The 22,569-nt window shown below is 37.5% G+C and overlaps 1 protein-coding gene across 2 annotated transcripts in view; it reads left to right on the plus strand.

Annotated features, from left to right (window-relative positions):
* LPIN2 (lipin 2) overlaps positions 1–22,569 on the plus strand; it is a 105,541-nt gene that overhangs the window by 65,887 nt on the left and 17,085 nt on the right. For both annotated transcript variants that reach the window (XM_043977909.1, XM_043977901.1), the window contains exons 5-13: positions 186–293; positions 896–1,019; positions 3,285–3,639; positions 6,107–6,206; positions 11,883–12,070; positions 16,386–16,479; positions 16,859–16,928; positions 18,171–18,260; positions 20,005–20,087. In XM_043977909.1, the coding sequence (XP_043833844.1) occupies positions 186–293; positions 896–1,019; positions 3,285–3,639; positions 6,107–6,206; positions 11,883–12,070; positions 16,386–16,479; positions 16,859–16,928; positions 18,171–18,260; positions 20,005–20,087 (1,212 nt within the window). The remainder of the gene's footprint in view (positions 1–185; positions 294–895; positions 1,020–3,284; positions 3,640–6,106; positions 6,207–11,882; positions 12,071–16,385; positions 16,480–16,858; positions 16,929–18,170; positions 18,261–20,004; positions 20,088–22,569) is intronic.

Raw genomic sequence — 22,569 nt, forward strand, 5'->3', positions numbered from 1 at the left:
TATTTTTTTTAATTGTCACTAGTAACAACCCCTTCTCCATCATTTTTTTTCCTTTTGGAAATCTTTGTTATTAATAATTCGATCTCTTTCTCTTCCTTTTGATGGAGAGAATTGTCATTGGAGGCCTGCATAGTTACAGTTAATTGTAGTCATTTCCACCATTCTTTTCTTTTTTTCTTTCACAGAGGGACTTCAACTGCTACAATGAAGGAGGAAGACTATAAGGAACCTTTGATCTTCCATTCCAGTGATCATTATCCATTGTCTGATGGAGATTGGTCCCCTTTGGACAAGTAAATAATTTTATTAACTTCTCTTTTCATTTATTTAAATTCTTGAAGGCAAGAAGGACTTAGGCAGACTTGTTAAATGGCTGTTCTCTTTTTCAGCAGGCATCAAATTACCTTTCTGTCTCTTCCTAGTGATAAAAACCTGAAATTTTTCTCCCTGATATGAATTGGATTCTTCCTCTTACTTTGTGTCTATCAACTTTCTGTGTAGTTTGTCTGTCTTCCAAATTGCAATGTGGTGATATGCTCTGAATGTGGTGACAACTCTGAGATTGAGGCCTTAAAATCCTGAAATTCTAATCCTAGGTCAGTCACTGACATTCTTTTTTTAAACTATGAGTAATACTAAAAGCAGACAAGGTGTGAAAATGAAGCCATCTGACAAGACTTTGTTTTAAGCTTTTTTAAAGACCTCTGGGGCCTTTGCCTTGTGAAGGAAAAGCTGAAACTGCTTCTCACGGGGGTCTTTCCATCTTCAGGGTAAACTTGTAAGTCCAACCTACATGTACCCTCCAGACTTAGAAGAGTCATGGCAAACTGAAGGGGTCCATACATTGCCTGCTTTTTTCAGTCACTCCCCCATGTCTTTCTGCTTATGTTGACAGCGCCTTCTCCCAGACTGTCTGTCCTAAGAGTGATTCAGAGCTGGAAGTAAAACCTGCTGAAAGCTTGCTCCGATCGGAATCTCACATGGAGTGGACCTGGGGAGGTTTCCCAGAGTCTACCAAGGTAATGATATACATGTGGGATGGATGGGGCTTTTGTTTTTCTGCTTCGAAAGATTAAACATTTGTAAAGTGTTCTTGCATTCCAGTAAGAAAACAGGAATTTCAAAGGTTAGCTTTCACAAATAAAAATGACTTGAGTGCCCTCCTGTGGTTATATAACACTACTGCAAAATACATTTTCAAACATTTATACTCTATGTATGCTTCATTTAGAAGAAATCCAACATCTTGTTAGGACATTTTGAGAAAAGGATTTAAAAAAAGAAAAGATAAACACTGCTGCCCTGTTCTAGAAGCAATTTAAAGATATTTAAAGAAAGTCACTAAACTGTTCCTTTGACCACTGTTGGGCAAATGTTTCAAGGGAAGTCAAAGACAGAAGGAAAGGTCCCACATGAATGACAAATAAGTATAGCATCACTTTCTGTGGTAACAGAAAACTGGAAACAAAGAGTTCGTCAGTTTTTTCTCTGAAGGTGGGTAGCATTTTTCATCATTGGTCTTTTAGAATTGTTTTGCATTCCTGTCTGAATTCCTCATACTTATCATTTCTTATAGCTGTGGTAATAGGTCATTATTGTCATTTACCACAATTTGTTACATCATTTCCCAATCTTTGGGCACCAGTTTTTTGTTACCACAAAACATGCTACTATTTTCATGCAGTTTCTGTGGGGAAAATGGAGAGATGTGAACCAAGTGACAGTACAGCTGGGTGGGTTCAGAACTAGTAGAATGTCCAGACCCAAAAAATGGTTATTAATGATTCAATGTCAGTTTGAAAGGAAGTCTCTAGTGCTGTGCCCAAGAATCTATTCTTGGCCTTTTGTTATTTAACATTTTTATCAATGAATTGACTTAAGGTGTACAGGGAATTATTTTCAGATTTGCAATAGACAAAAAGCCTTAAGTCATAGCTAACATACTGGATAGCAAACAGAATCCAAAAAAAAAAAATTTGCAGAACAAAAAATTGAGCCAAATCCTGTGATGAAGTTTTGGAACAAGTAAAAAGTTTTACACTTGAGTTAAATCTATTATACTTTCCCATTTATGAGATGGAGAGAAGATATAAATAGGAAACAGTTTCATTGAAAAATTTTGGGGGATTTTAGGGAACTTCAAACTCAATAGGAGTCAATAATATGATATGGAAGTCAAGAAAGAGTCAAGCATAGTTGCCAGAATGGGATAGTGATGGTCTCTTTGTCCTCTGCCCTGGTTAGACCCTATGTGGAGCAACCACAGAGGGGACACTGTGATAGCTGTCTTCAAATCCCTGAAGGACCCCATGTGAAAGAAGGATTAGCTATGTTCTGCTTACCCTCAGGGAACAGGACTTAGGATCAGTGAGTATAAGTTGCAAGTGGCAAATTTAGGCTTGATATAAGTAAATGCTTCCTAAAAGTTAGAATTAATCAAAAGTATCATGGGCTTCCTCAGGAAGTTGAGGGTTCTCACTCTTTCTTTATAGAAATTAAGATTTGAGTTGACTTTTAAAGGAACCAGGAAAACTCAAGAGGCAGAGATGAAATAACACATTCCAGATATTGGAACAGCCATTAAAAAGCATGGAGTCACAAGATGGAAGGCTACATGTGGATAGGATCAAGGAAGTCAATGACTCTAGATCATAGCAGATATGAAGGGAAGAGTGAAGTGTAAGAAGGCTGGAAAGTAGGAAGGGGCCTGGTTGTGAAAGTCAGAGGGTTTTATATTTGATGCTGGAAGGAACTGTAGCCACTAGAGTTTTTCGAGTGGCTGGTAAAGGGAATCTGACCCACACTGCAGGAAGATCACTTCGGCAGCTGAGTGGAAGATAGACTGAAGTGGGGAGAGACGAGGAGGGAGACCAACCAGCAGGCTGTTGTGTTATTCCAGGCATCAGGTGATAAGAGCCTGTACCCTTACAGCTGGACTGTGTCAGAAGAGAGAAGGAGGAATACATAAGGGATGTTATAAAGGCAGAAATGCCAGAACTTGGCAATAGATTGGATGGGGGAGGGTGTGAGAGACTGAGGAATCAAGGATGATGGATGATGGTACCCTCAACAGTAATTTCAGTTTGGAAAAAGGAAGGGTTTGGAGGGGAAAGATGTTTAGTTTCAGACATCTTGAGTTTAAAAGATGTCTATGAGATATCCGGTTTGAGATGTTAAATGGGCTTTTGGTGACAGGAGACTAGAGGTCAGGAGAGAGGCATTGCAGAAATGACAAGAGTTGATAGTTTTCTTTTTTGCTAACAATCACAGCCTATCTTTTTCAGATCAGCAAGAAAGAGAGAATAGATCACCCTCGAACAGCTACCATCACACCATCAGAAAATACGCATTTTAGGGTCATCCCCAACGATGATAACCTGGTGAATGAAGTTGAGGAAGATGCTTCAGTGGAAGACACTGTGTGTACAATAGTAAAACCAAAGCCAAGGGCACTCTGTACACAAATGAGGGAGACGGCTGAGATGACTTCTGTTGCTTCTGCAATCCTTGAACCTCCTCTCGAAAGCCCACAGGTTTTATCTATGTTAGATGCAGATCCTCTCCCTAACCCATCAGTGGAGCCTTCATCATCAGAAATAAAGCCAATCACTAAACTGGATTCCCCATCAAAGAAGAAAGGTATTCATTTGCCCGTAAATTAGAATGAATAGTCCTAAAGTTAGATGGTAGATAATTTTGATAGCCTGAGTTTGGGACTGTATGGGGCTGAACTTGATCCCAGAACTAAACAAAAGGTCATAACAAATAGCCATTAAATCGCCACATGCAAAGTGAAGTGGAGCCTGAGAAATTAGCCAGATTACTGAGAGTTTGGGGGGGGGGGGTGGAGAACCATTCTCTTTCAAATTACAGAGGAGAAACAGAGACAGAATAGAAATGGCATCAGGAGGCAAAGAATTTGAACAAGTCATTTTCAGAAGAAATGCAAACTATCATTTACTATTTGTCATGATACTCCAAAAACAAGAGAAGTAAATGCAAATTAAAACAACACTGTGAGTTTCACCCTCACATTCATCAAATTGGTAAAGATAATTTAAAGAATGGAAGTGGTCATTATGGAGAAGTAGTGAGAAGACAGAACACTAATACACTGTTGGTGCAGCTTTGAACTGGTGTGCCTAGGAAACAGTTGTAATTATGGGAGAAAAATTACTCAGCTGTTCCCAGACTTTGACCAGGTAAGCTCATTATTGAGCATATGCCCAAAGGAGATCAGTACAAAATATTCATGGCAGTACTCTGTTGTATCAAAAAACTAGGAACAAAGTGCTTTTCCATTAATTGGAGTGGCTGAGCAAATTGTAGAGTGATTGTAAAGGAATATTATTATTGTGTCATAAAAAATGAAGTATGAGGAGCTCAGAAACATAGAAAGACTTTTCTAAGTTGATATAGAGTAAATGAAATAGGATTGAGAGCAGCATACATAATGACAATAGGAATGTAAATGAACACATCACTAAAAAAGAGCTAAACTCAAATGAATTGCAATGCACAATATTTCGTCCTGGAAAACAGATGTAATACATCCCTTTCAGGAATAAGTTAGGAGGCTTTAGGTACAAAATGTGGCATGGCTTGTCAAACTTGTTTGCTTTTTCATTCAGTTGTATTAAGCCTTTTTGTTACATGGAAGAGAGTTCAGTATATAAAGGGACTAACAATCTTGGGCGGGGGAACCTCCCTTTGATATATTTTAGCTGTCTAACTATGGGCAAGGACAGAACCTCTCAGTTATTTCCTCTATAAAATGGGAAAAGAATGCCTGTACTACCTATTTCAAAGGGTTGCTGTGAAATTAAGGGAGATATATAGTATATAGAGGACTTGGCAAACCTTAAAGCTATATAAGAATGTTCATTAAATATCAGCCATTGAATTATGTAGAAAACTTACTCAATAGTTGGCTGGAATTTTTTTTTAAGACTCTTTTCTGATATTGTGTGTTTAATAAGCAGGTTTGTTATAACTATTTTTGGTTACTCTGCTAGTTTGCTTATGATTCTTGTCCATATAAATAGTGTAATACAGCAAATAGATCCCTGGACCAGGAAAGAGAATTGTTCTCATGTCCAAATTGAGCCATGATTATACTGACAAATGTGATAACTTTCAATTCTCACCTGTAATATTAGTTTGTCCTTTCTTAAAGAGTAAAATAATAATAACCTATTTACGTAGCTTTATAATTGTTGAAAGACTTTTATATACATTAACAGTAATCTCATTTGACTCAAACATTTGTTGAACACTTAATATAAAGAAAGGCACTGTACTTGGTCCACATTGGATCCTTAGGTCTTGTTATTTTTTTTTTAAAAGGAAGGAAACGGGCTCAGGTTAATTGCCTACAAGTAGAAAATGATGGAACAAGGACTAGAACTCAATTCTTCTGAATCCTAGACCTGTGTTTTTTCCACCCTATCAACTGCCCAATAAAAATGTAAAGCATATTGTTGCCAAGGAGATTACAATGGTTAACATGACATTTCCATAGGCAGCTTTGGGAAAACCCCTGATCGGCTATGGGAAAAGCCTCTATTGTGACAGAACCACGGCAAAATTTTGACCGTTCAAATTTATTAATATTATTTGCTCTACTTTCAGTCCCATTGAGCCCTTTGAAGTTCACAGTTTAGGCTGCTTCAAGAAATATAGAACACAGACATTGTCCTTCATATTTCACTGTTGACAACCAATCTCTGTCTCTTTACTTTGAAGATTTTAAATGAGTACCAAAATAATAGCTGGCTTTTGCCTCTGGACTGAATCCTAGTATCAGGTTAATTCCAGACTAATTGATTGGACACATATGGTGTTGAGTAGTGAATTTGTTTCAGCTTGGAAGGAGAGTGGTTTTTAGTAGAACTCCAAAGACCTTTCCTGGAGCAGATCCATGGTACAGGGAAGTAAATGGGGAGAGAAGAGTGAAATGAGTTTGTTCCTTACTAAACCAATTGACCACTAGGAGGAGATATTGTTGACCATATTTATGCTTTGGGTAGGGGTTGAAATAGATTTCAGCTCTGATATGCTATGATTGTTATGTTTTTCATTACAAATGTCCTAATTGTGATAACAGGTGTCCACAAAAGAAGCCAGCACCAGGGGCCTGATGATATTTACCTAGATGACCTAAAAGTCTTGGAGCCTGAAGTCGCAGCTCTCTATTTCCCCAAAAGGTATTATTGTGTTTTCACTATGTCTTGGGGAAGACAGAGGGCCCTCAGGTTATCTGATGCCCTAGTTAGTTGTAGAATAAAGTGTAAGCCATTCAGAAAGATAAGAATGGTAATAAAAAACATTGGACTAGAACCAATGATGGCTTTGGGTTCTGGAAAATGCCGAAATCCTACTTTGTTGTTGTTGTTACTGTTCTCAGCCTCTGTATGCTTTTCCAGCTCCATGCTTAGCAGACGCACCCAAAAATTGATCCCAGGTGCCAGTTGTGGTCATTCCTAACCCCAGTAGCCAGAAGGAGGGCAAAATCTCATTAACTAGGGTTACAGTCATTTAAATATGTCATGATCTACATGATCTACTGCAGTTTTTTTACATCTATTTATTGAAAAAGTTTTGTTAATCAAATTTAAGTTGTCACAGCAAAGTTAGGTAGCTTTGTAAACTTATTTAAAGGAAATGGTATTATGAATGTTTTTTAAGCACAAGATATGCAAATAGTACCAATTAAAAAGGCAACTCTTTCTGCTTTTTTTTTTTTTGGGTGAGGCAATTGGGGTTAAGTGACTTGCCCAGGGTCACACAGCTAGTAAGTGTTAAGTGTCTGAGGCTGGATTTGAACTCATGTACTCCTGAATCTAGGGCCAGTGCTTTATCCACTGCACCACCTAGCTGCCCCTCTTTCTGCTTATTAAAGGAGGCCCACACAGGTGGTTGCCAAGAAACTTTGTAGCAATGTTTCAGTAGTTATTTTGTGTATTTAGAGATCATCTAGACCAACAGTTCTCAAATATTTGGCCTCAGGACTCCTTTACATTGTTAAAAATTATCGAGCATGTCCTCAAGGAGCTTTTGTTTATGTGGGTTATATCTGCCAATATTTATAGCATTAAAAATGAAAATATCTTGGTGTTATTATGAAAATAGTTTTGAGCTCATAGACCCCCTGAAAAGATCCTAGGTAGCCCTAGTCATACCCAGACCATACTTTGAGAATGCCCAATTTTATGACACCCCCAAAAACAAAATAAAGGGGTAAAAAGAAATTGCATGGAAGGAGGGGACAAATTGAATGGGGTGAATTGTGTCTCTTCCCCCCCCAAACACATATACAAAGAGGGATGAAAGAACTATCGTAATGAAGGGGAAGATGGGGGGGATGGGCAAAGATTAAAACTTACTCTGATCAAAGTTGGCTCAAAGAGGGAATAACAAACACACTCAGTTGGATATAGAAATCTGTCTTACCCTATAAGGAAGTTTAAAAAAGGACAGTGATAATGGAAGGGGGAGGGAGACTGATACAAGAGAGGGGATATTGGGGAAGGCAGTGTTCATAAGAAAATAAGAAAAACACTTGTGAGAAGGGAAAGGGTGAGGGGTAAGAGTTGGGGGAGGGGAATAAACAAGTGAAAAATAGCATGGAGAGAAATAAACAGTCATCATAACTATAAATGTGAATTGGATGAACTCACCCACTAAACAGAAGTGGGTAGCAGAATGAATTAAAAACCAAAATCCTACGGTATGTTGTTTACAAGAAACACATTTGAAGCAGAGAGATACACATAGGGTAAACGTAAGGGGCTGGAACAAAATCTGTTTAGCTGAAGCAAAGAAAGGAGTAGCAAAGCAAAAGCAAAAATAGATCCAGTTAAAAGAGAATGCCTAGTCTTGTCCATTACCCTCATTTTATAAATGAGGAACCTGGTATGAACAGAATGAAACGCTTTGCCTAAGGTCACATAGGGATTGTCAGCACCAGTATTCAAACCTGTGATACAAAATCCAATATTCTTCCTACTACACAATGCTGCCTGCTTCTCTTTCTTCATTTTCTCATTCTCTCCCTGCCTTTTTCTAATTTTGAAAGAGCACAGAAATTAAATGTGTTTTGTACTATTTTATTAAACTTTTGATATGTTGAGGGAATTTCTCCTAGTTATATCATTGTAATGATGCTAATGGGAAAGATGTGACTATAATCAAATATATTAAAATATTTCCTGTTCTCTCATGGATTGTAAAGTTGTCATGTGAAACTATACCAGCCTATCAGGGTGAATCTTTGTATGTGGTACTATTCCAGTGTACTTGAATTTTTGTATGTAATTTTTTGTTTGAAGTAGAATGTTGATAAGTATTAGAATAGTGGGGCTTAACTTGTAAGAAGTGTAGAATTTAGAGTTAGAACACCTATATTTAATACAAGAAGTAGTAGTAGTAGGTGGTAGTAGTAGTAGTAGTAGTAGTGGTGGTGGTGGTAGTGGTAGTGGTAGTGGTAGTGGTAGTGGTAGTGTGAATCCTGGTTCTTTATGCTCCTAGTGATGTTAGGCAAGCCACTAACTGAAATAATTTTTACCACAAGTTACCCCACCTGTACCAATGAAGGGGTTAGGTGATCTCTAAGAGCACTAGAGCTCATGATCCTTCCAACTTCTGTTTTATCAAATTTTTCACTGGTCCATAAAGTTCATTGAAATATTTCAATTCCACCTTTGGCTTCTAATAGCTTTATTTCATTTTTGATCATCCAGTTCAATAGGTTAATTCAACTAATATTTATTTCTTGAGAGTATATTGAATTACAGGATAAAGTAAAAGGACTGATAGAACCTCAAATACCTTAAAACCAGAAAGATAAAGTACCCTGAATTACCATAGTTTTTTCTCCATTACTCTCCAGTACTTAGATAATAGTGAAAATGGAAATAACTTGTACAAGGACACTGCAACTTGCAAGGTTGTATTTCCCTTTTCAAGTAAAGGGATGAACAGCAGAAGTCCAAGTGTGTGTGAGACCTACTACCCTAGTTAAATAAAATCAGATAACACATGTACAGCCTTTTGTAACTGTGAACTTCTATATAAATGCCAGTTGTTATTTTGTCCAGATCTGTGTTGACTTGAGCCTCCTAGTAATGAAACTTCCTCTAGTGCTCTATGCTACAGGTCAGAAACTGCCCTTTAATTTAGTCTTAGAAAGTTGCCTGGGGGCACTGACAAGTTAAACCAAACAGGTACTTTATGTTAAAGGGTCACACAATTAGTATGAGGTATGACTTGAACCCAGGTCTTTTTAACTCCAAGGACTACATTCTCCAGTAAGTCCACTTTGAACTTTTTATTTTTAGACCTAACAATTTGACTAAGATCTGCCATCCACATCTTATATGAGCTTTTCCCTTTGATAGGATTTTTCAAATAATATATGTTCTCTCTTTCTCATTCTTTTTTCTTCCAGTTTCTAAAATAACAAGGGTGTCTTAAATGCTTATTAATTCTGTTATTATTGGCAGACAGGAGAGCTAAAAAAGTAAATAGCAAAATTTATTATAGAATAACTCCAGATCATGAATTTGGTTATATGGTGTTTGATTCCATCCTTAATATATTTATGGTTGGTATAGAATATATCTTTCTCACAACCTGCTTGTTTATCCTTGTTTTCTCAACCCCATTATTGTTGGACAGGGGATGTGCCTTTTGTATTCTGGGTGACTTTCGTTTATTCCCTTGAGAATAATCCTATTGATATTATTTAACTTTAGTCTTTACTTTCAAGTCAGTATTTGTTATATTTTAAAGGAGAAAAGTTGGATACCTTTACTATTAAAAATGAGAGCTAAAAAAAGGAAAAAACACTTAGTGTAGCTCTCTACTTTTGGAGGTTAAATATTGAAATATCCATGACATACCTATGAACTGCTACCTGCTGCTTAATTTTGACATTTTCCTCTGATGTGATAAATGATAAATTCACTGATGCTCATAAGTTGATTTTATCTACCAAGTATTAAATGACTTGAATTATTTCTACAATAATCACCTTTGGTTGTGTAGTAAAATGTCTCAAAGAGGCATTTATTTAAATTATCTAAATCGTAATTAGTGTGGATTATTTAGTTATTTTGAATTAAACATGTCTGGAATTAATATGATAACGTTTGTTAGTGAGAATAATAGATGTTCCTAAATACGTAAAGAGAATTAAGCTTATTTTTTTCTTTTTCAACTTCTCACTAATTTGAATTTAATTATTTTTAAAAACAATTTTCAACAGATATTTCTGTTAGGATCTAGTAACATATGAACTCTTTGAGGAAAGGTTCTGCTTCATTTTTCATTTTGTATAACCAGTATCTTCCATAGTATCCTTCACAAATTGAATATATCCTGTATCCCCAAAGTTGAATGTCCCTAGTACTTTTATTAACATAAGATAATTTCTCCCCTGCTAATTTTTTTAAAATCCTTCCTTTTCTTGAGGATGTCTGCACTTCTGGGAATTTGCTTTTTTTCCATCTCCAATCTTTGAGTCTTTTGAGATGAGCAGTTTAGGAAAGTACAGTTTTTAAGTAATCTCCCCAAAACCATAGTAATTTTCTGTAGGATAATAAAGTATCTCCACTTTTTCCAGGATTTTAGGATCAAACTGTTTCTAAAGATCATGCTCTTTTTAATGACACTGTAATTTTCATTGTGGAAATGTAAATAAGTACTTCTCCTTTTTGACCCCTTTAATTAAAATCAGAAAGACTACTAATGTAATTTATATTTTTGCCTTGTTCTGTGAATGGCTTCAGTGAACGTGTGCAATATTTACCTTCCTGTATGTATAGTGTGTTTCTGCCGTAGTGCTCTTTGGAGGATTTTAAAATCAACTATATGATGTAGATAAAACTATTGGTAAATATGTTTTTAAACCATTTAATAAATAAGTGCATATTCTATAGTTCATGGTCTTATAAAGACAGCATAAAATAATGAATAGGAGACTCAGTTGGAAGTCAGGAAGACCTAGATTCAAATCCTGACATATTCTAGCTTTGTGACCATGGGCAAGTCACTTAACTTCTTAGTGGCAACTTCTCTAGACAAATTTCTTATTGCCTCTAGACAATTTCTCTTGGCAAACTTCTTATGGGCTCTAAGTAATTCTCCTAAGTACACATGAATTGCTAACCTGGAGGAAGTTTCCACACCAGGACTTCCCTCTTTCTGATAAAAATTAGAGATCCAGACACTCTTTCAAGTGAAGGAGGGAGTGGGAGAAGGAGAGGGAGGGTTAGTATCAGTCAATCAGTAAACATTTATTAAGTGTCTACTATGTGCTAGGTACTGTGTTGAGCACTAGTGAAAGAAAAGGAAGCAAAAGATAGTCCCTGCTCTCAAGGAGCTTACAATTTTTTTTTTTTAGTTAGGCAGTTGGGCTTAAGTGACTTGCCCAGGGTAACACAGCTAGTAAGTGTTAAGTGTCTGAGGCCGGATTTGAACTCAGGTACTCCTGACTCCAGGGCCGGTGCTCTATCCACTGCGCCACCTAGCTGCCCCTCAAGGAGCTTACAATTTAATGTAACCTTCAATCAAAAGTAGCCTCTAATTATTTAGGTGGTGGTTATTTAGTTCATTAGTTGTGCCTGACTATTCATGACCCCATTTGAGATTTTCTTGGTAAAGATATTGGGATGGTTTGCCATTTCCTTCTCCAGCTCATTTTACAGGTGAGAAAACTTTGGCAAAGAGGGACTTGCCCAGGGTCACAATTATTTATGTATACAATGTCATTTGATCTAAAATGCAGTTACAATCTATTAAATAAAATTTGGTAAATCTGTATAGATATATATATATATATATAGATATAGATATAAAAATAGATTTTTTTTCCCCTCTAGTGATTCTGATCCAGGTTCTAGACAGTGGACTGAGTCTGACACTTTGTCTGGCTCTCAGTCTCCACAGTCGGTGGGAAGTGCAGCTGCTGACAGTGGCACGGAATGCCTCTCTGATTCTGCAATGGACTTGCCTGATGTGACCCTCTCACTTTGTGGGGGCCTCAGTGAAAATGGAGAGATATCAAAAGGTATGTGATGGAAGTATCCTGTTCTCACTTCAGAAAGAAAGAAAGAACGAATCTGAGCTTATCCCCTGATTTACAGTCTGTCATCAAGCCCCATAAGGGCTTTACACCTGGGATTTTGAGGGAATAACAGGGAAAATAACCAAAAATAGTTATAACAGTTAACTTGCTTATTAAACATACACTATCAGAAAAGAGTCTTCAGAAAAAATTCTGGCCAAATATAGAGTAAGTTTTCTACATAATTCAATAGCTGATATTTAATGAACATTCTTGGGGGGGTGGACAATGAGGGTTAAGTGACTGGCCCAGGGACATTCAGCTAGTAAGTATAAAGTGTTGGAGGCCAGATTTGAACTCAGATTCTCCTGAATCCAAGGCCAGTGCTTTATCTACTGCGCCACCTAGCTGCCCCCTAATGAACATTCTTAAATAGCTTTAAGGTTTGCAAAGTCCTTTCTATAGTACTGGTATAGGATGCTTCTTTTTAAAGTCTTTCTGGTAGATATTTCTAGAGGACTAAAGATAAAGCACACTACCCACCTCTTAACAGAGAGGTGATGGACTTAAAAGGCAGAATGAAGCATGTATCTTAGGCAATGCCAGCTTGAGGATTTGTTTTGCTGGATTATTATATACATATTTGTTTTGGGGTTTTAATTTTCTTTTATTTGTATTATTCAGTTGGAAAGGGGTAGTAGGAAGAGAAAATATTTGTTATTTTAAAAATTTGTACTGGTAGGACATGCCTACATATATTCCTTTAGAATATCAAGTGGGATCGATAGGAAAAACATATGAGACTTTAGCAAAGTATAGTCACCGAGCTTTACTTATTTGAATCTTTGGGACGTTAAGAATTGTTTGTTGAACAGGTCACTCTCTGACCACATACACAAAAAGTCAGTCAGCCAGTAAACTGTTATTAGGTGCTTACCATGTGCCAGACAATGTACTAAGGAGTTAGGGATACAAAGAAAACCAAAAAACAGTCCCATTCTCCAGAAGCTCACAGTCTAATGGGGGAAGCAACATGAAAACAGCCACATAGAAACAAGATATATTTGGTATCAATGGGAGATAATTAATAGAGCGAAGGCTTTAGCATTGAGGGGGATAAGTAAAGACCTCATAGAATGAAGGATTTTAACTGGAACTTGAAGAAGGCAGAGATTTTGGAGTGGGAAAAGAATCTCAGTGGCCATGCACACCAACTCCCCACCCATAAAAGAATTTCTCAACAACAGGGTGATCTAGCAGTCATCATCGTTTGTTTTCTTCATCTTTAGAGTGGGAAGGGGAAAGTTCTCCTAAAAAAAAAAAAGAGCGGACTTTGGAAAGAACAGAAGAACCACCAACAACAATCCTAAAACCTGTCAGGGTCTGTTTCCAGTGGTCTTTTAATTAGGAATTGTCAGGACTTAGTTTCTGCCTTGGTTTTAATGATTGTCCCAGGAGCTATAGAAAAAGGTCCATCTTCCTGGCTTAAGGGCTTCCCCTCTAGAATAAAAACAAATTTATTTAGTTCCATAACTTTCCTCACATTATCCCTATAAGCCAGGTAGTACAAATATTATTATCCCCATTTTTCAGCAAGGAAACAGAGGTGCAAAGGATTTATGTGACTTGCCTGTAGTCACACAACTGGGATGTTGGGATTTAGAAGGCATAGGGATGTTAGCTAGTAAATATTTGAGCTAGGACTTGAACTCAGCTCTCTTTATCCCAAGACCAGTGACTTTTTAATTGTTCTCTGTTGAGGTATCCTCAGTTAATTGGGGAGAAAGCACCCACATGTGCAGTTACAAAAACACCTCCAGCCCTTTTGGTCATGCACCCTCTCTGTAAACTTTAAGCCCTTGAAAAAAGTTTCTGAATTTGACTGACAGTCCTTTGGTGGGGTTTCCTTTTAGGACAAGACTGTCTTTCCATTACTTTAGTAAATGAGGTGAGATATGAATTGACAGTTTATTTCTTAGCAAGTTTTAATTTGAAGGTCTTCTGGCTAACCTCACGCTACTATTGCCCCTTAAGGACTTCTCTCTTTGATGTTACTTCAGAGTATTTCTTGTGTACCCCCATCTCCATTTCTGATGTGATTTTCTTGATTAGAGATTGTAGTGTGCTTAGTGGTTTTAAGTGGTTTTATTCAAGGGGCAAAATCAAGTAGGTTAGCAGTGTGAATTTGAGTTTCACAATCCTTCACTTCAACATGGTTTTGGAGTCATTTAAATATTAGTCAAATTAGTCTAGTTAGAAGTTGTTTTTATTTAATATGCCAAAGGAAAAAAAATACTAAATCTACCTATGTGAATGTTTTATCCATTCCCAGTGTTTGGGGGTATAAATTCTTCCTTTTAAAAATGAAATGAGGGGCAGCTAGGTGGCGCAGTGGATAGAGCATGGGCTCTGGAGTCAGGAGTACCTGAGTTCAAATCCAGCCTCAGATGATTGACACTTTTTTTTTTGCAGGGCAATGGGGATTAAGTGACTTGCCCAGGGTCACACAGCTAGTAAGTGTCAAGTGTCTGAGGCCGGATCCGAACTCAGGTACTCCTGAATCCAGGGCCGGCGCTCTATCCACTGTGCCACCTAGCCACCCCCCAGACGATTGACACTTACTAGCTGTGTGACCCTGGGCAAGTCACTTAACCCCAATTGCCTCACCAAAAAAAAAAAAAGTCATTTAAAAAAAATGAAATGAGCAGAAATTTTTTGGTTTTGTTTTTTAGTTAGGATTTGGAAAAATGGGAATGAAGGAAATTGGAATCTTATCACCTAAGTGGATACAAAATCTGCATGTAGTAACATGTAGCAAGGGCAAAATGACACTTTTTCTTGGTTCTCTGTGCCCCAGAATTAGTTGTTTTCTTTTTAAGTGTGGACCCTTTCTCAGATACACCCAGGTTCCTGGTACTTGTTTGGGTACCTCACCCATTCAGATCGATAGTTTGCTAGTTCTACCCAAAATCTTTTGGCCAGACCAGGCAAGATGGCATAGGAATTCAAAGCAAACAACACCTAATGAAACAGAATAATAGCAAGCTAATAACAAGGAAGTTAAATCAGGTAGCAAGAATTTTCAATGCCCATCCCCAGATACTTGATCTCCATTTCCTCCGAGGAAGACTGTGAGTCAAATCTTCACTTCCCCATGTGTCCACAACAAAGTGGGAGAAAAATGCAGTTCATTTAAATTCACAACAGAGTTTTAATCACATCTACAGTCTCATTTTAGTCCCTTTCTTTTAGTCTTCTCATAGCAACTAGTGAGTGTTCTCCTCTTAGGAATCAGAACCCAAGGGTGAATCTTTTGTCAAACTCAACCATCCTGCCTCTTGTAGCAGGAATCTGTACCATCAGCTTGGTGTAACCAGGGCCACCATTTCTTTATAACTTCACTGGGATACCAGGCATCAGTACCCATTGAGTATTCACCTGGCCCATATCATTTCACTCCTCACAAGACTCCTAAACATTTTTCAACTAGGTATACTTCCAGTGCCCCTATCTAGTCAGTACTAGGTGACTTCATCATGTTTTGGGCTCATGCTTATCCTTCTGAGAGATAATAATAAACAATTTTTTTTTTTTTGGTGAGGCAATTGGGATTAAGTGACTTGCCCAGGGTCACACAGTAAGTGTAAAGTGTCTGAGGCCAGATTTGAACTCAGGTCCTCCCGAATCTAGGGCTGGTGCTCTATCCACTGCACCACCTAGCTGCCCCCAAATAATTTTTTTTTTTACCTAATGAATGACTCTCTTTGTCCCAAGCACTTGAGAAATGAAGTCTACAGTATGCCTCTTAAACAAGAAATTGCAAGATCCTTAAATTATTTTATGGCATAGCATATACTCTAATTCTAATCTTAGAATACTACCTACTTTTGTTCCCCAAATGCATTATCTCCAGTTACTAAAGAGGTTCTTCTCATCCAACTGTAGCTTAGTGATAGTTGCTAGTTGTTCTTTGATAGGATTTTTGCTCCTCTACATGGGCTCATCTGTGGTACATTATATGGGAGTCTTTGCCATTCTTTCTCCTTTTTTTTTATTATTGGGGTCTGCAGTTAGGTAAGAGGAAAGGGGGACTGGGGGGAGATGAGTCTTCCCTGTTTCCTGTGTAAATGTTTCTAGACTGATTTTCATGAATTCAGAAGTTCAGTAAAAACATTTTCTATGCCTATCTGAAAATCCTCTTGTAGAATTTTAATATTCATAAGTAGAAGAAATCAGCTTGACTTCTTTTTGGTTATGGGGACTTGGTGATGGTTTTATTTCTCTAACCAAAGTGATGAAAATGTTTTTTGCCTTTCAGAAAAATTCATGGAGCATATCATTACTTACCATGAGTTTGCAGAAAACCCTGGACTTATAGATAATCCTAATCTAGTGATACGGATCTATAACCGGTAAATACCATTTCTATGGTTTTTTTTTTTTTTAATGAGAAGAAATGGCACTGAAATCTTGAGGAAACCTCACTACATTTCTTGCTTTGGAGTGCATCATCTAATTTGAAGCAAATAGGCAATGACTTTGAAATGCAAATTCAAATCTGGACTACATTTATTTGAAAATGAAGTGTTGAAATGAGTGTTATTTTTTTGTTTTATTGCATATTGCATTTCCAGAACAATTTAGCTTAAAACAAGTATTACTCTTACAGCAAAAAATTTAACTAATCCTCTTACCTCCCAACACAAATAGGCTATTCTGCATGTTTTAAAATTAATTAATTCCCACTGAATTATCTAATAGTTCCTCACCAATCATTTGTGTTTATGGCAGGTACTATAACTGGGCCTTGGCTGCTCCCATGATCCTAAGCTTGCAGGTGTTCCAGAAGAGCTTGCCTAAGGTAAGCTGTTGCAAGACTGTATTGCTACCTTTAGAAAGTGTAATATGGATAGCAGTTGCAAAGCACCCAAATGTATACACTTGTTTACATTGTTCATTTGTTGAGGGTTTAAAAGATTCATAGTTCAGGGGCAGCTAGGTGGCACAGTGGATAAAGCACCGGCCCTGGATTCAGGAGAACCTGAGTTCAAATCTGGCCTCAGACACTTGACACTTACTAGCTGTGTGATGCTGGACAAGTCACTTAACCCTCATTGCCGCACCAAAAAAATAAAATAAAATAAAAAACTAAAAGATTGATAGTTTAATGCAGCTATGCAAATTAGCACAGCCTAGGACCTCAAAGAAATCAGGCAAGTAGATTAAATAATAGCTAGCTAGAATTTTGATAACACTTTAAGTTTTACAAAAACACTTTATACAAATTATCTCCTTTGGTCCTCAAAACAACCCTGTGATGTGGGTGCTATTATTATCCCCATTTTGCAGTTGAGGAAAATGGGACCAAGAAAAGTTATGTGATTTGCTCAGGGTCACTGGGCTAAATATCTGAAGCAGGATTGGAACTCGGTATCTTCCAGACTCTAGTTCAAGACTGCCTTCCTACCTTATAAATAAATTTAATTGGTCTAGAAGAAATTAAAAACAAACTCTATCCCTTCATTTTATTAATCTGCAATCCATACTTGTACATAAAAGCCAAGTGTATTTACCATAGGAGTGAATTCAAAGTGAAAAACCCTTTTCTCTGTCTATTACTATGGATAAACATAGAAGAAGGAATGTCAGTAAGAACAGTACAGATTTTACAGGCTGGTGGGCCTGGAAAATTTCTGAAATTGTTCAGTAAGATTATTTCATCAACTCGGGTACCTTAGGAGGAATATACCCAAGCATAGGGCAAGGAGATTATTTTTTTTGCCTTCTTATTAGGCATACTGTTACCATGTTGTGTCTATATCATGTGGCCACCCAACATCAGACTTTAGGGCCTGCCTGTGGAGAAGAGAACGGAGACAAAACAGATGAACAAGTGCTAAAGCTTCAGGAAACCTCTAGCCATGTAATAACTTTGTGATTGTTTGTTTATTGATTTTTAAAGCCCAGAAGAGGATGTAATAAGAGGGAAATAGATAACCTAGAATAGAGTGATTCACCTCCTATAACGTGTAAATAGGAGAAGGTAACTGAGTGTCATATAAATGGTAAAGTGTTTGAAATAACTCAGACCAAATGCTTTTAGGCTACGGTTGAGTCCTGGGTCAAAGATAAGATGCCAAAGAAGTCTGGGAGATGGTGGTTCTGGCGCAAAAAGGAGAATATGGCCAAACAGGTAAGGGTACTTTTGCACCTTTTTCTAATTTAGTTATAGTGTTTGTGTATAGTATTGTTTCTGCTGTTAGATTTTAAGCTGCCGAGGGCATGGTCTGTGTTTTATTTCATCTTTTTTTCTCTCCTTATGACCTTGTACATAAAACGAGTACTTTAAAAATATTGATTGATTTGACCTCAATGAAACCAGAGCTAATTGTTCTCCCTGCTTATTTAAAAAAAAAAAAGTTCCCTAAATGGTGAAGTTGGAGAGTTCACATTGGCTCTAGTGGAAAGATAATGGTACTTCCATATATAACTTTCCCTGGAACAAGTCCATACTGCTACTGAAGCTTCTGAAATTCAGAAATAGGAAATGGCTCTTTTTACATAGTGAAAGTACTCGACAGGGTTAGAAGGAGGGTCACTGTGCTTTTGCTTGGAGACCTATACTTTACACAGCAATTTTATCTCCAGAATTCGTCTGGAAAGACAATTCACTGAAACAGAACACTATATAATTACAATAATCAAATTTGGTCCCAAAGAAGAAATGAGATAATGCACCTCTTTCCTTTCATCAGAGAGATAGGAGACTATAAGTGAGAAATATTACTTGTGCCAGCAAGCATAAGTGATGTGGTGTTTGGTTTTGGAGATCATCTTGATTTTGTTCCCAAGGCACCCCCCCCCCCCCATTTGAATCTCTGGCACAAAGGAACACTTATTGAGTTGGAAGGGGCCGGGAAAGGAGCAAGCAGAGTTTAGGCTGGAGAAGAGAAGACTTAGGAAATCCAAGGCTACTCTTCAATTATTTGAAACATATTATGTGTAAGGAAGATTGTTTATTCTCTGTAGCTCCAGAGTACAGAAGTAGCACCAGTGGGTTAAAGTCAGGGTTGTGGGAAGCCAGCTTATATTGTTAAATTTTCTGTGATTAATATTTTTTTAAATTTCTTTTCAATTCAGGGAATAAAAGAAGCATTTCCATAACACAGTACAGTAAAAAAGATGATTGTACATGAAAAACAAACTGCAGATCAGTCATGTACAACTTGCTATTCCCTCCAAATATACAACAAAGTTATCATGTAAATTCCCTTCCCCCAGTCCTAGAGATGATTACCATTAGACACAAACATATATGTGTGTGTATCTATACACACATACATATACATGTAAAATTATTCTATGCAAACTTGTATCAGTACCTTCTCTGGATGAGATGATAGCGTCTCTCTTTATATGTCCTTTATTTTTAATTTGTGTATTTATAATAGAAAAAATGACTTAGTTACTTAACCAAGAGAATGTCGTATACAGTAACAGCAATATGTGTGTGTGTATTTTTTTTTAATCAACATACTGCTGGTTAAAATTATAGGGAGGCAGTGGATAAAGCACCGGCCCTGAAGTCAGGAGTACCTGAGTTCAAATCCAGGCTCAGACACTTAACACTTACTAGCTGTGTGACCCTGGGCAAGTCACTTAACCCCAATTGCCTCACTAAAAAAAAAAAAAATTATAGGGAGGCAGATTTTATTTCACTATAAGGAAGAAGAGTTTTCTCACAATAAGAGTCCACCTTTGAAATGGCTGTGTGAAGTAGCTCAGGAAATGTGTTTAAACAGTGAGGTACTAAATGATACTAAGGGATGTGATAGAAGGCATTCATGAATCAGGCCTGGGTGACTTTGTCCTTCTACCGTTATTAATATGTATTGTGTTCTCTGTGTGTGTGTGTGTGTGTGCTTTGTGTTTTTAAGCCACCAGAGGCCAAAGAAGGAAAATCTGAGGTACCACAAGCAAGTGACTTGCCAATGAATGCAAAAGAACAAGCAAATATGAGGTGAGTGCCTTTTCATTATTACTCGAGCATTTTACTTTATTTGTTTCCTCTTTCTCTGCACTAAATAAATTGACTACTGTTTTTCAAAGATTCATCAGGAAATCATTCTGTGATTTCCTGAAAGGCCTGAAAGGTTTTTTGAATGTTCTTAGTTGGAAAATTACTGTTTGGAATTATTTAGATAGTTAGCAGGTGCTCACTGAGACTTTTCTAAAAACATGTTAAGTCAGATGATGAACATATAGTATAATTTAACAGACCAAGCATCTGTCATGGTAACCATACTATTAAGCATTTGAATTTTCAGGAATGCCTTAAAATTGTACTTTTTAAAAAGACAAAAAAAGAGGACCTGGGAAATTAGATGATGTACCCTTTAAGCTGCCATTTCTCTGGAGAAGTGGACTTTTCCTCTTGCCTTTTTGGAATAGTTGGTACACTAGTAAAATCTATCCAGTATGATGTCTAGAGTTGAATCATCAGATTACTTCTTTTTGTTAGCACCAAAAACTGGGCTTCCTGCAGAATTTTCCTCCATTGTCTCTGTCCTTTGCCCATTTAAATTCTTTCTTCCTTCTTTCCCTCAGTTCTTTAACATAGTAACCATAGAGCTTACTTTCTCATTTTCTTCTTCCTTCAGCTTTCTCTTTTAAGGTTGTGAATAAAAATTTTAGGTGGTGTCCTTGGCTTTAGAATTAAATAGGAAATAAAATTTTCTTTTAAACTGTACCTTTTCAAAACTCAGACATCCCTTGCAAAAGGCATCTAGCAGACCTTTAGTTATCTGAAATAAAAATATAAGACAATAGCAACCTTCCCCCCCCCCCTTTTTTTGTGGGGCAATGAGGGTTAAGCGACTTGCCCAGGGTCACACAGCTAGTAAGTATCAAGTGTCTGAGGCTGCATTCGAACTCAGGTCCTCCTGAATCCAGGGCTGGTTCTTTATCCACTGAGCCACCTTGCTGCCCCCAACCCTCTCCTCTTTTTAACTTCCCTATTAACCACAAGGGTTTACCACTGTCCTCTCAAGTCTTCTAGGGTTACCACCTAGTATGACCTAGCATTCAAATAGTTGTCAAGTCCTGTAGTTTCTTTTGTTTTTTGTTTTTGTTTTTTTTGGTGAGGCAGTTGGGGTTAAGTGACTTGCCCAGGGTCACACAGCTAGTAAGTGTTAAGTGTCTAAGGCCGGGTTTGAACTCAGGTACTCCTGAATCCAGGGCCAGTGCTTTATCCACTGCGCCATCTAGCTGCCCAAGTCCTGTAGTTTCTACCTTCATAATGTTTCTTATATATGTTCCCTTCTCTCCTCTACTACCTGCCTGGTGCAGACCCTCATCACCCCACGCTGAGACTACTTAAATAGTCTGATGGTTGGTCTCCCAACTGCAAGTCAACCCCTCTCCAATCCTCCACTCAGCTGTCAAATTGATCTTCCAAAAGCACAAGTCTGACCATATGTTATGCCCCTCACCCCATTCAATAAATTACAGTGGCTTCCTATTGCCACAAGGGTCGAATATAAAATCCTCTGTTTGGCTTTCAAAGCTCTTCATAACCTGGCTTTTGCTGTTCTTTGCATATGCAACTCTTCCAACTCTGAGCATTTTTACTAGCTGTCCTCCAGGCTTAGAACTCTTTCTCGTCTCCACCTCCAGACTTCCTTCAAGTTGAAGTTGAAGACCCATTTTCTGCAAACCTTTACTTGCCTTTACAAAGCCCTCCCTCTTAGATTAGTGCCAATTATATGTGTATCTTGTTTGTACATGGCTGTTTTCGTCTCGTTTCCCCCACTAGACTATGAGAGTGCCTTTAGAGCTGAGACTGGGTTTTTTGTTGCTTGGTTGCTTTGGCTTTATTTGTATCCCTAGTCTTAACTTAGTGCCTAGTATATAGTAGGTACTTAATAAATTGCTAGTTGGCTAACTCACTGATGGCAAACCCTCTAGTGATGAGCCTTTTCCAACTTGGGTTGGCCCTAAAATGACAGATATACAAACCATCACTTGGACCCATACTTAAAGCCTTTCAGACCTAGTAGAACTCTCCAGAGTTGGGGCTCTATTGGTATAACTTTTCAATTCCCAGGTCACCTCTATGTCAGAGTGAGTAATTAGAGTAGAACTCTTATGGAGATTTACATTCTCACTATCACGGACTATTCTATATTGTAGTAATTTATTTATACATTGCATCTCTCTTCTTAACTTGAAGCACTATGATGGGAGGAACCAGATCTGATTTAATCTTTTGTATATCTCCTAGCTCCTAATACAAAACTATTTAGAAAATGAAATGCAGCATTTGCTTAGTTTAATTGAAAATGTCATGGGCATTTTGGAATAAATCAATCCCGAAAGTCTTTCCTAAATTACCCTTGAGGAGCTTAGCAGCATACTGTCTCTCCCAGTAATTTATTTTTTAATTACAGATTTTTTTTTTGGTAGGGAAATGAGGGTTAAGTTATTTTTATAAAGCCCAGACT

The sequence above is a fragment of the Dromiciops gliroides genome, chromosome 1 (assembly GCF_019393635.1).
Source record: "Dromiciops gliroides isolate mDroGli1 chromosome 1, mDroGli1.pri, whole genome shotgun sequence".
NCBI lineage: Eukaryota > Metazoa > Chordata > Mammalia > Microbiotheria > Microbiotheriidae > Dromiciops > Dromiciops gliroides.